At 42.9% G+C, this 14,106-nt stretch overlaps 2 protein-coding genes across 2 annotated transcripts in view; one reads left to right on the top strand and one right to left on the bottom strand.

Moving 5' to 3' along the window:
* Nucleotides 1-9,618, top strand: part of plxnd1 (plexin D1) — a 63,177-nt gene extending 53,559 nt beyond the window's left edge. Inside the window, 8 exon segments of the mRNA XM_029435775.1 lie at nt 1,503-1,566; nt 2,812-2,846; nt 3,492-3,596; nt 3,796-3,959; nt 4,054-4,201; nt 7,436-7,576; nt 7,684-7,758; nt 8,658-9,618. Coding sequence (XP_029291635.1) covers nt 1,503-1,566; nt 2,812-2,846; nt 3,492-3,596; nt 3,796-3,959; nt 4,054-4,201; nt 7,436-7,576; nt 7,684-7,758; nt 8,658-8,774 — 849 coding nt within the window. The 3' untranslated portion in view covers nt 8,775-9,618.
* A 41-nt stretch (nt 9,619-9,659) lies between these two features.
* On the bottom strand, nt 9,660-13,498 carry exorh (extra-ocular rhodopsin). The gene is made up of 5 exons (XM_029435817.1): nt 13,042-13,498; nt 12,683-12,851; nt 12,322-12,487; nt 11,083-11,322; nt 9,660-10,675 (listed from the first exon to the last, which is right to left on the bottom strand). The coding sequence occupies exons 1-5, from the start codon at nt 13,400-13,402 to the stop codon at nt 10,550-10,552; spliced, it is 1,062 nt and encodes a 353-aa protein (XP_029291677.1). The 5' UTR covers nt 13,403-13,498; the 3' UTR covers nt 9,660-10,549.
* Nucleotides 13,499-14,106: the final 608 nt, after the last annotated feature.

Raw genomic sequence — 14,106 nt, 5'->3', positions numbered from 1 at the left:
AATTGAGCTTAATAAATCATCTTTTTGGGAGCTTCCATTTAGTATGCAGGCGGCCTTTTCTCTTGGAATTGTTTTTGCCTTTGTATCTCATATCATGTTGGAATGTGGAAAGTATTTTTGTTCAAAGGTGTGGACACAATATGTCTCCTGTTTTATTTCAAAAACAAACTCTGCATCGCCATCATTGTGCACAGTGAAGGTGAAACATTAGTTGCATATGTTGTGTTAACGTCATTAATAATGTCAGTTTAAATTGATTAGCCGGGTTTGATACTTGGCTGAGTGCTTGTAAATGATAAACTAAACTATATGAGTAAATATTGTGTGGCTGTTTTTAATTAGCAAATTATTTTTTAAATAGTTACCAAATGGTTAAAGTACCCCTTTGCACAAAAAGTAGTTTTGCTTATTGCTGCTTTACTTTTTTTCACATTCATCACACTAAGAATGGACATGAAGGAGGAGACGTCTTGTGTCCAGCAGTTAAACTTTCAAACTGAACAATATTTCCATATTCATAGATTTTAAGGAAGTCATTGTGAGAAATGAATATTTAATTTTCTTTTATTGTGGAAATAAATCGGACAAATTACTATTCAAAACAGAGTATTTTTTATTCACACGCGCAAATATGTATTTAAACATTTCTGGTGGAGATCTTAAATATTAACAGCTGACGTTATTTGAGCCCTTAAGAAATTGTATCATGTATATTTACAATACATAATCAATCATTAATATTTACTCTAATACTTTTCTACATACTGCATTTAACATACATTACTACTAATGATATGCATACATATACATTCATTAGAGTACATCATATAATTTACTTTTAATTATATAATAATCCATGAAATTAAATAATTATAATATAATTTGCAATAAAAGAATGAATAATACAAAGTATATCATAAAAAAAGTACAGTATGTTAATTTTTTTAACACTCACTACAATATTTTTTTGGAAAGAAATATAACCACGCAACAAGTAAAATATATGTATGTATATATGTATAAGTATCTGGTAGCCCATAAACATGTCATTATGTGTATGTTTGTTTTCTTATGTCTACGTTCATTTGTGCGTGAGTAATCATTCAGTGACCCTCGACCTTTGACCCTTTACCTGTACTTGTTAAGTGCTCTGTTTAGTTTTTTGCTGAGCCATGGGGACAGAGCTGTGAAAGCAGTGAGCTGCAGCGTGTACTAACAGTCTGGGGTCACTGGCAAGGCTGTTCAATCCATTTCACTGCAGGTTGACTTTAATGAGCCCAGCCAGGCTCCTGCAGACTTGCCACCACTTTAGATGTACACAATACTGGCACACACACAAACATACCCACCTCTCAACCCTGCACTCCACTGCAGGGCATGCTTAATGATGCTGTTCTGGTGCACCCCAGCTCACCCTTGACCCTGTGCCCTCTGTCCTCTCTCGCCTTTTTTTTTTATCCCTCCCTCCCTCCCTCCCTCCTTCTTCTTCTCTCCCTACACAGATCCCAGAGGAGGCATCGCTGGCCATGAGCATGAAAGACAAGAGAGATAACACCCTTGGGAGAGGTACGTCACCTTCAAACACACCCACTCCCTGTCGCTTTGTCACACACACTTGGATATATGCACGCACTCCCTCGATCACAGGAAGCGGCACATGCTTAGCTGCTCACGAGAACACGATACGCTCATGTAAACATGCATGAAACCGCACACTCTCCCGTCCCCAAAAGACACAGCGGACATCTGAACACACTCTCACCTAATAAATCACAACACTCTTTATTCAAAACTCATTATAGAAATATTCCTTTAGCATATGTCAGCTTGTGGGAAATGATGTGACACAACCGGGCCCATTGTCCAGCCTTAACTCGGAATATAATGAGTCATCTGCCTGTTGAAGGATGAGTTTACGTACAGCTTTTCGCATCCTTGTCCGTTAGTTCGTCTAGGGTCTACCTTACATAATCAGTACCAGACCAGAGCTCAGTTCTGCTCCGGCTCTGTCCATCAAAGCCTCTCCTCTCATTCATACTGGGCCAAAAATAGGCTTATATAGACCAAACCTGGCTCCAGCTTCAAAGTGTCAAGGGGGTGTTATGAGCCTGTAGTGCTCCCTGGCTAATATAAAACACTGTCCTGCCTGCCTGTGATCAGTGTTGAGGGTCTGGACTGAAGCCCAGTGGGCAGGAGCGTCTCTGGCAGAGCTGGTTGTAATGAGAAAACACTCACAATGCTATTGTTTGAGTATCTGCACAAACGCCTGTCTTTGTTTTTGCTGGTGTGTGTACAATCATTTACTGTATTTGTTTTTCCGCTTTGAGCTTGTGTTTGGACATGCGTCTACATGTGTGCGGATATTCATATATGTTCACGTATGCACACAGGTGTGTTTGTGTTTAGATCTATATATAAACCAGGGAGGTTTAATGCTCTTTCCCAGCGCTGGCCAAGCATTACCATCTCATTACACTGGCTCCAGAACCAATCACAGACTCTGAGTCTGTCTCCCCTAATCTCTCTCTTTTCTCTCTCCTTTCACTCGTAATCTTTCTCTTTCATTCTTTCAGACAGCCCCCCTCCCCTCCCAGCCCACAGTCCACCTTAATCACTTTCTCCTCTCGCATGTACTCTATCTCCGTTGCTCAACTGTCAATCTCCCTCTTGTGTTTTCTTCTCTCCGTCCTATCTGTCCCACTCCTCTGTGCGCCCTCCTCCTGTCTCCTCTCATTCTCTCAGGTCTCCCCCTTGCTGATTGCACATTGTTTCATGCTATATGTTTCCTTTTTTTTGTCTCTTTCTCCCTAGTTAAAGATCTGGATACAGAGAAGTATGTACACTTGGTGAGTATCTCCTCATAGGTAATCAATATATTTGTGTGCATGACAAGTGCCCTCTGAGTTTATTACCAGAGCTTTTCCTGTGTGTGCGCCACTGGTAGTCAGCCCGGAGCAGGCATAACGACAAAGAGAATGGTGGGTGAATGGAGGAGAAAAGGAAAGCTGCTGAGAGGACATGACAGCACTAATGCCACTTAAGCTCTTTTATAAACGTCAGCAAAGATATGGGCCCTTTGACTTTGGAATAATGAGTTCCTTAGAACACAATTTGCCGGGTGAATAGTTAGATTTACAGGACAGTTCTGCCGTCTTTTTTTGACAAGTCGGTGGATTTTGACTGCTTCTTTCTCTTCCCTTATCCCTATTTAGACCTGTATGAGCAAGTCAGAGACATCATCCTGTACACAGCAACAAGAGAAAAGCATGAAAATTCCCCAACTCCCATCACTTCCCTAATTCTGTATATCATATTGCGCTTCAAAATACCCTGATGTTTTTTCTGGATCATGTGGCTAATGCAAGAAACAGAAAATTCCCCTTTGACAGCTGTGACAGCGGAGACAGTAGAGCATTCATTGAGCTTCTTCTGAGGGGTTTATTACTTCAACCTGTGTGCAGTATGTTGACATTTGGCCTCTGGTTTTTCAGGTCCTACATCATGATGACCTATCGGAGAACAAGAGGTCACACAGGCCGAGCCACCGCAAGAAGGTCCTGCCTGAAATCTACCTGACACGCCTGCTGTCTACCAAGGTGAACACAAGAAGCTGAAGACTGTTTGAACACTACAAACACCCTTAATAGGAAGAGGGCTACAGATTGAGCCCTCTTCCTATTATTTGTTTTCATAGCCCACATTAGCCTCAGGAGCCATCTCAAAATTCCCACATCCCATGAAACCATATCTCTGCACATGCATGAGCTGCCTTTTTTTTTTACTTTTCCTTCACAGGGAACTCTTCAGAAGTTCCTGGATGACCTCTTTCATGCCATCCTTAGCATCCCTCCAGACCGCCCCCCTCTGGCTATCAAATACTTCTTTGACTTCCTGGAAGAGCAGGCTGACAAACGGGGCATCACAGACCCAGACACCCTGCACATCTGGAAAACCAACAGGTAGACATCTAAACTCTATGATTAAAGTCCTCTTTGGTCACCTCACTGTGCAAGTGCAAGGCTTTTAAAACTTATCTCTCCCTCTCTACTGCAGTTTACCTCTGCGTTTCTGGGTGAACATCCTGAAGAATCCTCAGTTTGTGTTTGACATCGATAAGACGGATCACATGGACGCCTGTCTGTCCGTTATCGCCCAGGCCTTCATAGATGCCTGCTCCATTTCTGACCTGCAGCTCGGAAAGGTGAGATTATCTTCATATCTATCTACAGTATCTCTCTGGACATTAAACATTAAATGTATGCCAAACATCATGATTCTCAGTCAAGGTCTGGAGTTGTAAGGAGCATCTTTTATTCTATGATTTCTAAGCGGATTTATGGACTTTTATTTGGGATCGACAGCGGAGATAATCATATCAATGGGTTGATGATTCAGTTACACTGAATCAAAAAAATCCGTTGGGAAGAAGGGAAGAAGTTGACCTTTTGACACACCTGTCCCTTTCACCTCACGCAGTATCTTTGCCTCGTGTCTCTCAGGGAGTTTGACCACACACACACCTCCCAAGTACCCCTGTGAACCCTCATCCCTAAGCCTTCAGACTGTCAGCTCCATCTACCTCTCCTCATGTTATTTCAGCCGAGTCGGCTGATCCAAGGTCATGAGCACCAGGGATCTTTTCTTGTGCTGTGCGTGTGTGCGTGTGTGAGTTTTCAGGCGTGCATATGTCTGTCTGTCGATGTCTGTGTGTGTGTGTGTGTGTGTGTGTGTGTGTGTGTGTGTGTGTGCGTGGGAGTTTTCAGGCGTGCATATGTCTGTCTGTCGATGTCTGTGTGTGTGTGTGTGTGTGTGTGTGTGTGTGCGTGTGTGAGTTTTCAGGCGTGCATATGTCTGTCTGTCGGTGTCTGTGTGTGTGTGTGTGTGTGTGTGTGTGTGTGTGTGTGTGTGTGCGTGGGAGTTTTCAGGCGTGCATATGTCTGTCTGTCGGTGTCTGTGTGTGTGTGTGTGTGCGCGTGTGTGAGTTTTCAGGCGTGCATATGTCTGTCTGTCGGTGTCTGTGTGTGTGTGTTTGTGTGTGTGTGTGTGTGTGTGTGTGTGTGTGTGTGTGCATGTCAATGTCCTCACTGCTCACAAATCCGTCTCATCCCTCAGACACCGTGACCCTGAGCACGCTCTGCTTCCTGTCTCTCTGACTGGCTTCCTCCCTGGAGGCAGCCGAGGACTCATCAAATGATGCTCCTCTTTCACTGAGAAACAGTCTGATTTGTATACTTCAGTTCAGTGCCAAAGAGCCAGCATTCTCACGGCAGAAACATTCACATGTACATGCCAAAGGATGCAAGGACATACATTAAACCTCAAGCAATTAAACATTTTTACCCTGCTCTGCAGCGTCCTCATTAACATGTCGCATCTGGCTGTGCACGTATTGTGGAGTCGTCAACCGGTTAAAGGACATGGCAACGTTCTCTCCTGTAGGTCAAGGAGACTGGCATGACACACATGGTTCCCACGGGTCTTTGAAATCCTTGAAAGTTTGAGAAAAAATCAAGGACTTGAAGGTTTTTTAGAAACACATTAATAGATATGAGTCATTTAGTGCTTACATTTATCACATTTATATTTTGTGCAAGAATAGAATAGAAATATTTTGCTCAACTTACACAAGATACTGTTTTGCTGTGCTCTGTTAGAGGAGGCCAGAGACCACTGCCATCACCGTGACACAGCACAACTGAGAGGAGTTCACACATTCAAGCCTCGTTCGATTTTTAATTGTTGTCTGTTACCTTCTGTAAAGTTCTTATTAAGTGTTGAACCAGTAATTCATCTTGATCCTTGTCTCAAACTATGCTGTGTTGGCTCCTTGAATTTGAGGGAATTGGTCCTGGAAAGTCCTGGAAATGTCCTTGAATTTGATGTTTAAGGTGTGGGAACCTTTTATACCGTACTACGATGACTTTTAGTACTTAGATTATAGTAAACTATACTCTGACATTTTCTGTGACATTGTTTACGGCATATTAAGCCATCACTTATTTATGACATATTAAATATTTTTGATGACATACTATGACTTTTTATGAAATACTATTCTATGACTTCTTTATGGCATATTATACTTTTACTTTATTATGACGTATATGACCTATTTGAGTTTTTGATGGCATGCTATACTTTTACTTTTTTATGACTTTTGACATAACTATGACATTTGTTGTGATATTGTTTATGGCATATTAAGTCATGACTTATTTATGACATACTAAACTTTTTTGATGACGTACTATACTATGACATTTTTTGTGACACACTATACTATGACGTTTTATGACTTTTTATGACTTTTTTGAGTTTTTAATGGCATACTATGACTTTTTATTACATACACATACCTCTAGCGTTTACAGTCACTTGTTAGTGCATGTGTGCATGTGTATGAGTGTGTTTGATGGCCTCAGGATAGGGCAGTGAAGGGTACGGGGTCTGGATTAGCAGGAGCACAGCTGGGGTGAGAGAGAGAGAGAGGGGTAGGAAACTAAGCAACTGCTCGCTGTTTCCACGGAAACCCTCTTATCTGGCAAGAGGCAGACATGGAGGGCCACGGGGTCACAGGGGGGTTACTAGGCAGATGGGTGAGCAGCAGGAAGTGACCTTGTGGACAGGAAGAGAATGTTCCCTATCAGAAGGAGCGACTACGGCCACAGGCTTTCCACTCCCCCATCACCTTTAACACACACAAACATGCACACACACACATGCAAACAAATACACACATTAGGTGACACAAATAACTCATGACACGTAGAAATATTAAGGTGCGCTGTAAGCACATTCACTGATGCTGAAAGCTGAGGCTGGCCTTCTCTTTTTTCCTGCCCTACTTTCTCCCTGTCCCTTTCTCTCTCCCACACAGCACACAAACCTCTACACACACTCACACTTGCAACAGTAGTCACCACTAAACCCTGAATATTCCCACAACCTCTTAGCCCCGCTACTTTTGCTTTGTGCTTGAATAAGCACCAGTGCCTGAAGTGACTGTGGAGAAAGTGGCAGAGGCATGAAGGAGTATTGTTTAGACTGGAATGTTCCTTCTCTGGCTCTGGGTTGTTTTGAGTCTCCTGTTGTATGGAAAGGAAACTGTTCCCTCCCTCCATTGTCTCACTCTAGGCTAGTTTAGATCGGGTCATCAACGAATATCATCTTACTGACCAGCTTCTTATCAGGACAGAAGCACCTGACTGCACAATAACGTGCAAAGCTCTTCATTCAAGATTGAGGTTTTAAATTATTAACTAACTCTCAGACGAGCATTGCTCTATCGCTTTTAGCATTCAGTTGTACATGGATTTTGAACATGTTCATCAAATGTGGGTATTTGCTCCCGAGCCGAGCCACAATGCCAAACTAAAATATATATTGCTGTAACAATTGTTTAAAACTGTCCTGATTGCAATGTTTTCTTTTAAAGGACTCCCCTACCAACAAACTGCTGTATGCCAAGGAGATCCCCGAGTATAAGAAGAGAGTGCAGTGCTACTACAAGCAGATACAGGAAATGGCACCTCTTAGCGAGCAGGAGATGAATGCTCACCTGGCTGAGGAGTCACGGGTGAGTGTTCAGAAGTGTGTGTATGAGTGATCTGGCTCTGCAGAAGCCTGCAATTACATACAAGATTTATTTTGGAATCTAATACAAGTCTGTTGTCCATCTTTTAGAAATACCGAAATGAGTTCAACACCAACCTGGCCTTGACAGAAATCTACAAATATGCCAAGAAATACAGAAACCAGGTAAGAGAACAGAGTCTTACGTTACGTCTTTGTCTTTCTGATCTCAGATTAGATATGTTACTCGTGTTTAAACTGGCCCTTTTCTGCAGCCACAACACCTCGACCCCTTTTGCTGTTTTAAGTTTCAACAGACGGGTATCAGAGCGTGAAGGATCATGTGCATGTTGAAAGATGTAGTACACTGTAAACAGCTTTACAACCGGTCTCTAATGTGACCAAGCCCACATATACCTTTCACTTTAAGCAAATAAAGCTGTTTACCCTCTCTTTATCCATCCCCCATCTGCCTAATGACACGGTTAGGTTGCTGCTTCATTTCTAATGTTTCTCTTTGAACTAACCCTCTTCAAGCCCCTGTTGTCCTCTCCAATGTTTCCTTACTGCTGTGACTATTCTCAAGCGAGGCTTTTAGTCAGTGCTTACTGTGCCTTAATGGAGCACCCTCATGATAATACCATTTAGCTGCTTTCCTCTGTCATGCTAGTGTACTGACGTGGGCCAGGGGCTTACACTCTGATTCACAGAGCTCTGTGAATGGGCCCCTGATTGCCTATTCTCTCGCCCCAGCTCAGTTTGCTCTGCCTCGTAGCACACTGCTGCTAAGAGCCCATAAATCCCACTGACACCGTGACAACTATTGGGCATGAAAAACAGAGCAGATGTGGGTTTTGTAAATATGTGAAAAGTAAAGGCTTTTGTGGTGTGGAGGCATGCGTGAAGGCTGCAGAAGAGGCTGAAGCACTTCACGTGTTGTTCTGCTGCTTTCCCTTCTCTCTCGCTCAACTTTCTATGTCCAGGCAGGAGGCTGATTTCCTCCCCCCTAGATAGATGGATGCATGAATGCTTGACAGCCACTGAAAGTCTATGTTGCGTTTTTCTTTTCTATCTCCCTCGGTCAGGTGGTGAGCGCTCTGGAGTCTAACCCCACCGCACGTCGCACTCAGCTGCACCACAAGTTCGAGCAGGTCATTGCCCTTGTGGAGGACAACATCTACGAGTGCTGCAGCGAAGCCTGAACCTGCCAGTGTCTTGTCTACTAGCCATCTCTTTCTCCTGCTGACAGCTGCCTTTCTCCTACCCACATAGTTACTTGGGAATGTCTGCCACTAAGGAGTTAGCCTTCATAAGTGTCATTATTATTCCCATAGACTATAAGAAGCGTGGAAAGTGGCAAAGGACATAAACCTGCCTCTCAAGCGCCATGTATTTGCGAAGTGTTCCTCCTCTGATCTAGGAATGCTGAGCAATTTTCCCAAATGTTTCTCCATGACACGGACATAATTCCAGTCTGGCTCAGCTATGCTTTAGAGGGAAGGTCTTGGAGATGAGTCTTTACAGTTACCGGGACCTACAGTAAGCCCTGGTGGCGATCTTAACGCACTGAACCCTTTTCTTAAGGGAACGAGCCAATGATGCACTGTACTGTATTATAATGTCCATAGCAATATTTATAGATGTGTTATGATTTCAAGTGGCCTGTTTATCAGGATGAGTAAGAAGGACCTTGATAAACTCCTCAATGTTCTCAGGTGTACTTGGTGAAGATGGGTGACACGCTCCCAGTGGTGCTTTGAACAATACGTCCCAATGTGCTTTGCAGGTTGATGATGGGTTGAGTGGAAAGAGGAATATAAGTGACTCAGATGTGTAGTTCACTGGGAAGAGCTGCATCAGTATAGAAGTGTTGATCAGTGTGCGTGTAAACAAATGAACTTCATGTTGGATTCTGAGCAATTTAAAAGAGGGAAATTCACATTTATGAGAAAAAAAAAGTGAGCTCAATATAAGGAGAGACTGTATTTGTGATGCCAAATGACTTGTCAGAGTTTGTGAAATAAATGACAGTATTTAGGATTTTAATGCGTCTAAGGATGACAATGTGTATTGTACTAAGTCTCAAAGTGCTTCATTTATACATTCATTACAGCATAGCACATTTTAACAACATTTGAAAACCATTAAGATCTGGCCTGCCACCCAAATGCACACAAACTAGCATCTGGAACTTCTCAGAGAGCCTTGTAAACGTTCTCGTGAAAATGTGAGTTATGTAAAGGTTGTGCAGACATTTAGCTTTGTTTTTATTACAGGACATAGAACAACTTCCACAAGAAAACATAATAAACAAAATAATATCCCCATCTCTCTTTAATAAATACATTGCATTCTGACATCCACCACACACACACACACACACAGAGATGCATGCATGCATGCATCCACCCTCTCGCTGCAGAGGCTCTTTTCAGGTCCATCTGTGTACACTCATGTCTCAATGCCAAGCACAAACTAACAACCCCAGCGTCATCACCATAAAGACAAGAGGGGAGACCAGACGACAGCCCCCATCTGATACCTTAAAAACTCAACAAATTCATGACTAATTTCACTTAAGTAATCATAAAATGGATTGTTAAACGCGCATTTTGGGGATATATATATATATATATATGCAACAATTACTTGAAGAGTTGATGTGGATGAACTCATGCGGTGGTATTATGTGTTTTTGGGTAGTGGGGAGCTTGGAAAGTGTTCAGCTGGATCATCACAACACCCCCTTGATGCCGGGTTAAACACTGTGAAGCCAGCTGAACACTTTCCATGATTAAATGGATTGAAAACACATGCTGAGTATGTTAGTCCCACCAAAAGTGCGGTTGTGCCGGGGCAGAGAAGACACATGGAGAGGTAAGTCAAGAGGATTGGCCAATAAAACGTAGTGCTGCTGGCGGTGGTGGGTCTCTAGGTGTGCAGTGACAGATGGGACATTGAAGGGGGGGGGGACCGGTCAAGCAGGGGCCACCTGGCTGGATATAACTGAAGTCTGAGTTTTGGAGGTGGCAGCCTCGGAGCCCTCAAAGTCTACAAAGGGGTTTTTTCCACAGCACACCGTGGTGATCATGTAGTTTCTGAACTGGAGGCCAAAGAGAAGAATGTCAGAATCACACCTTTACTCAGTGGTGGAAGAAGTATTCAAATCCTATAAAGTAAAAAGCACCAAATACATTAAGTAGGATTCCAAATCCCACTAAAGTAAAATATAACATTCGCCTTTATTGATATTAAACTATACAAGAGAAATTACATTTTGCCTTTCAGTATCAAAACTAAAAGCAGACGCTAGATAGAAAAATTGCTCCTCTAAATGATATAATCAGAACTACTTTTTAAACAGTCTGGTCATTTAGTTAACTGTTTCCCTAACCCCAAGGAGTGGAAAGTACAAGTACCTCAAATTGTAATTAAGTTCTGTACTTGAGAACATGTACATTTCACTAGAGCGCTCAAAAATAACCAAACCAGGATATTTGCTTCACATACCTGTCTGTTCAGCAGAATGTAGATGACTGGGTTGTACAGAGCAGAACTCTTGGCGAAGAAGGCCGGAGCGGTCATGAACACTGGTCCGAACTCGGCTCCCTGATGGCCAAAGATGTACAAAGCCACGGAGGCATAGGGCACCCAGCACACCAGGAAGGAGATCACCATGACTATAACCATACGCGTCACCTCTTTCTCCGCTCTCTGGGTGGACTCAGACTCCTGCTGCTGGGCCGCAGCCTGAGAACAGACAGATGCAGGTTAATACCCGTCTGAAGGTAGGATCTGCGATCTCCTGCGAGCCTCCACGGTCAACGAAGAGAAAGTCTTTATCAATTAGTACTTCCCGGACGAGCAGCGCACCTGGAAAAGCTGACACTGGTTGTGCGGAAGTGTTTTAAAAATGTGTTTTTTTTAGCAAAGAAATGCATGCGTTTGGATAGTAGCATACAACTGAATATACAAGACTTGGTATAGATAGATGTTTGGTAACGGATGTTTTGATATAGTTTTGTTGTGAAGTGCGGCCCCTCCTTTACTTCAATTCATAAAGATATTTTCTCAGTTCACTGTCGAGGTATGCAAGAAAAAGTAACTTTTCTTCAAGAATTCAAGGAAACGTGGCGAGTAATTCATTTACAAATGATAGTTTTGTGGGTTAAGTCTCAATTATATATGCAAATATATAAATATCTGCAATTTATTTGCAGATTGAGCCTTTAAGAATAGAAAGACTGGTGAACCAAAACTGTAAAGTATAGTGAGGACGGCCTATAAATATATATCTGTAAAGCTGAGGGGAGCTACAGCTTCAGGTCTTTGTACGGTTAGCACTACGATTGATCCCTTTAACGTCGTTTCATTGTCATTTATTTGTTAATAAAAAATAAATAAATAACTTACAGCTGCTTTAATAAAAAATGTCAGAATTATTTTTAAACTATTTATGACTGCTCATAAATGATCAATGTTGTTATGCTATTATTAATGAGTGCGTCGGGGCGACACTGAGCATGCCGACTGCCCTTCAGCTGGAAGACCTGGGTATAAGCTGCCATGTTGGCAATGATCTGCCCTCCTGAAGTGTCCTTGAGCCACTAAATCCCTCACATCTCCAGGGACTCCGCTCTGTGATGCTGCTAACCTCCCTGTGGAGGGCAGAAAGGTAAAAAAAAACACCTAAAAAACAAGGATAAACAAGGCATCACATCCTTATTAATAATATTTTGTCCGGCTTACCGCTCGCACGGTGCAGAGCAGGCGACCGTAGCAGAAGAAAATGATGAAGAGGGGGATACTGAAATGGAGGACAAACATATAGATGACGAATGAGGTGTTGTTGATCTCAGGCTTGGGAGTGTAGTAGTCGATCCCACAGGAACACTGCATTCCCTCTGGGATGTACCTGCATGCCACACACATCATAATATTTGAAGAATTTCTATCAACACCATCACACACAGTATTTGATACTAGATGTCTTTGAGTAAGTGTGCTGGAAGTCAATAAAAGGTAATCTCTGATGTGCTTTAGTGTGCAGATGAGAACACTATTTGTACGGTTTTGAAGCAAAGTCTAGACACTGAAACACACACAGTACCGGGACCATCCGAGCAGAGGCGGAGTAGCACAAGTCATGGCCATGATCCACGTGAATGCCAGCCCAGCGATGGCGTGTTTCTCCACAAAGAGGAAGTTGGTCATTGGTTTACAGACCACAATGTAGCGCTCAATAGCCAAAACCACCAGAGACCAGAGAGCAATCTCTCCTGAGACATTAAAATAAAGCAAATGTATATTAAAATACAGCACACCTTGATTTTAAAGAATGATAGATTTCACACTAAACAAATATTCTCAAAAATGTCTGTTTTTATATATTTTTGATTATTAAAAGTGACACAAAAATCTAAACATATAAAATACATTTATAAGCAATTGCTCATCCCCATCTCTTACCTCCTAAGGTGGTAAAGAATCCCTCAATGTTGCAGCCGGTGACCCCTAAGATGAAGTATCCGTGCAGGGATGTGTAGAGAGTGACCGTGAAGCCGCCAACGACCATGAAGAGGTCGGCCACCGCCAGGTTGAGCAGCACATAGTTCAGAGGGGTCCTCAGCCTTTTGTTTTTGACGGTGATAGAGAGGGTGAGGAAGTTGATGGGGAAGGCGGTGATGATGAGGAACAGCATGTACGCAGCCACAAGAGAGTACTTCCAGGGCTCAGCCAGGTAGTACTGAGGGTGCTCAAACGGGCTGCGAACTAACCCGCTCTTGTTGGACATGGGGACAAAAAAGTTGGGTCCTTCTGTGCCATTCATGGCTGAAGTTGGTGATGTTCTTCTTTCCCTCGAGACCTTTACACCAGAATAAACAGTCCGTGCCTCTTCTCAGAATAAAATACTGTGAGGGGAGACTTGAAGTGCAGCCGAAGTGCAAAGGGGCGAGAAAGGCCGGCCGGAGGGATGGAAAGTGTGGAAGTAAGATGTGCTCTGAAGCCCCCTGAAGTGATGCAGCACCTTTTAAACAGGCCGGTCGGATTAGCGACTCACATGGAGCAAAGCGTTAGCAGAGATGGAATTAAGACTCTCAATCAGAGTCTGCCCCTCTCTCACACACACACACACACACACACATAAAGTATTACAGGAGAAATCTCCACAAATAGCTGCGCAGTATGCATTTTCAAGGTGAGAGGTTACAGCCATGGCTATCCAAACCCCATCATTACTGTCATGTGCATCAATGCATCATCACAATGAGAGTAGGAGGGAAGCAGCCTATTTGTGATTCAAACCGTTCACAGTGGACAAACTTTTCTTGAGCAATCCAACTTATTTGTATCCGCAAAAGCCTAATCCCCAACCACTGCATAATGCAGAGCTCAACTCATAGCCTTAAGTGTAATCAGTCAGTGGGGCAGAGTGCTCAGAGCATGCACTCTCAATCCACATCCCTTTTTTTTTAGAGACACAAAAACCTGAAGTTCAATCTAAAAGAGTAAGGAGTAAATATTATTGCTTTG

Source organism: Cottoperca gobio, chromosome 7 (assembly GCF_900634415.1).
Source record: "Cottoperca gobio chromosome 7, fCotGob3.1, whole genome shotgun sequence".
NCBI classification, from domain to species: domain Eukaryota; kingdom Metazoa; phylum Chordata; class Actinopteri; order Perciformes; family Bovichtidae; genus Cottoperca; species Cottoperca gobio.
The sequence above is the reverse complement of the archived record's forward strand: the minus strand, read 5'-3'. Positions and strand labels throughout refer to the sequence as shown.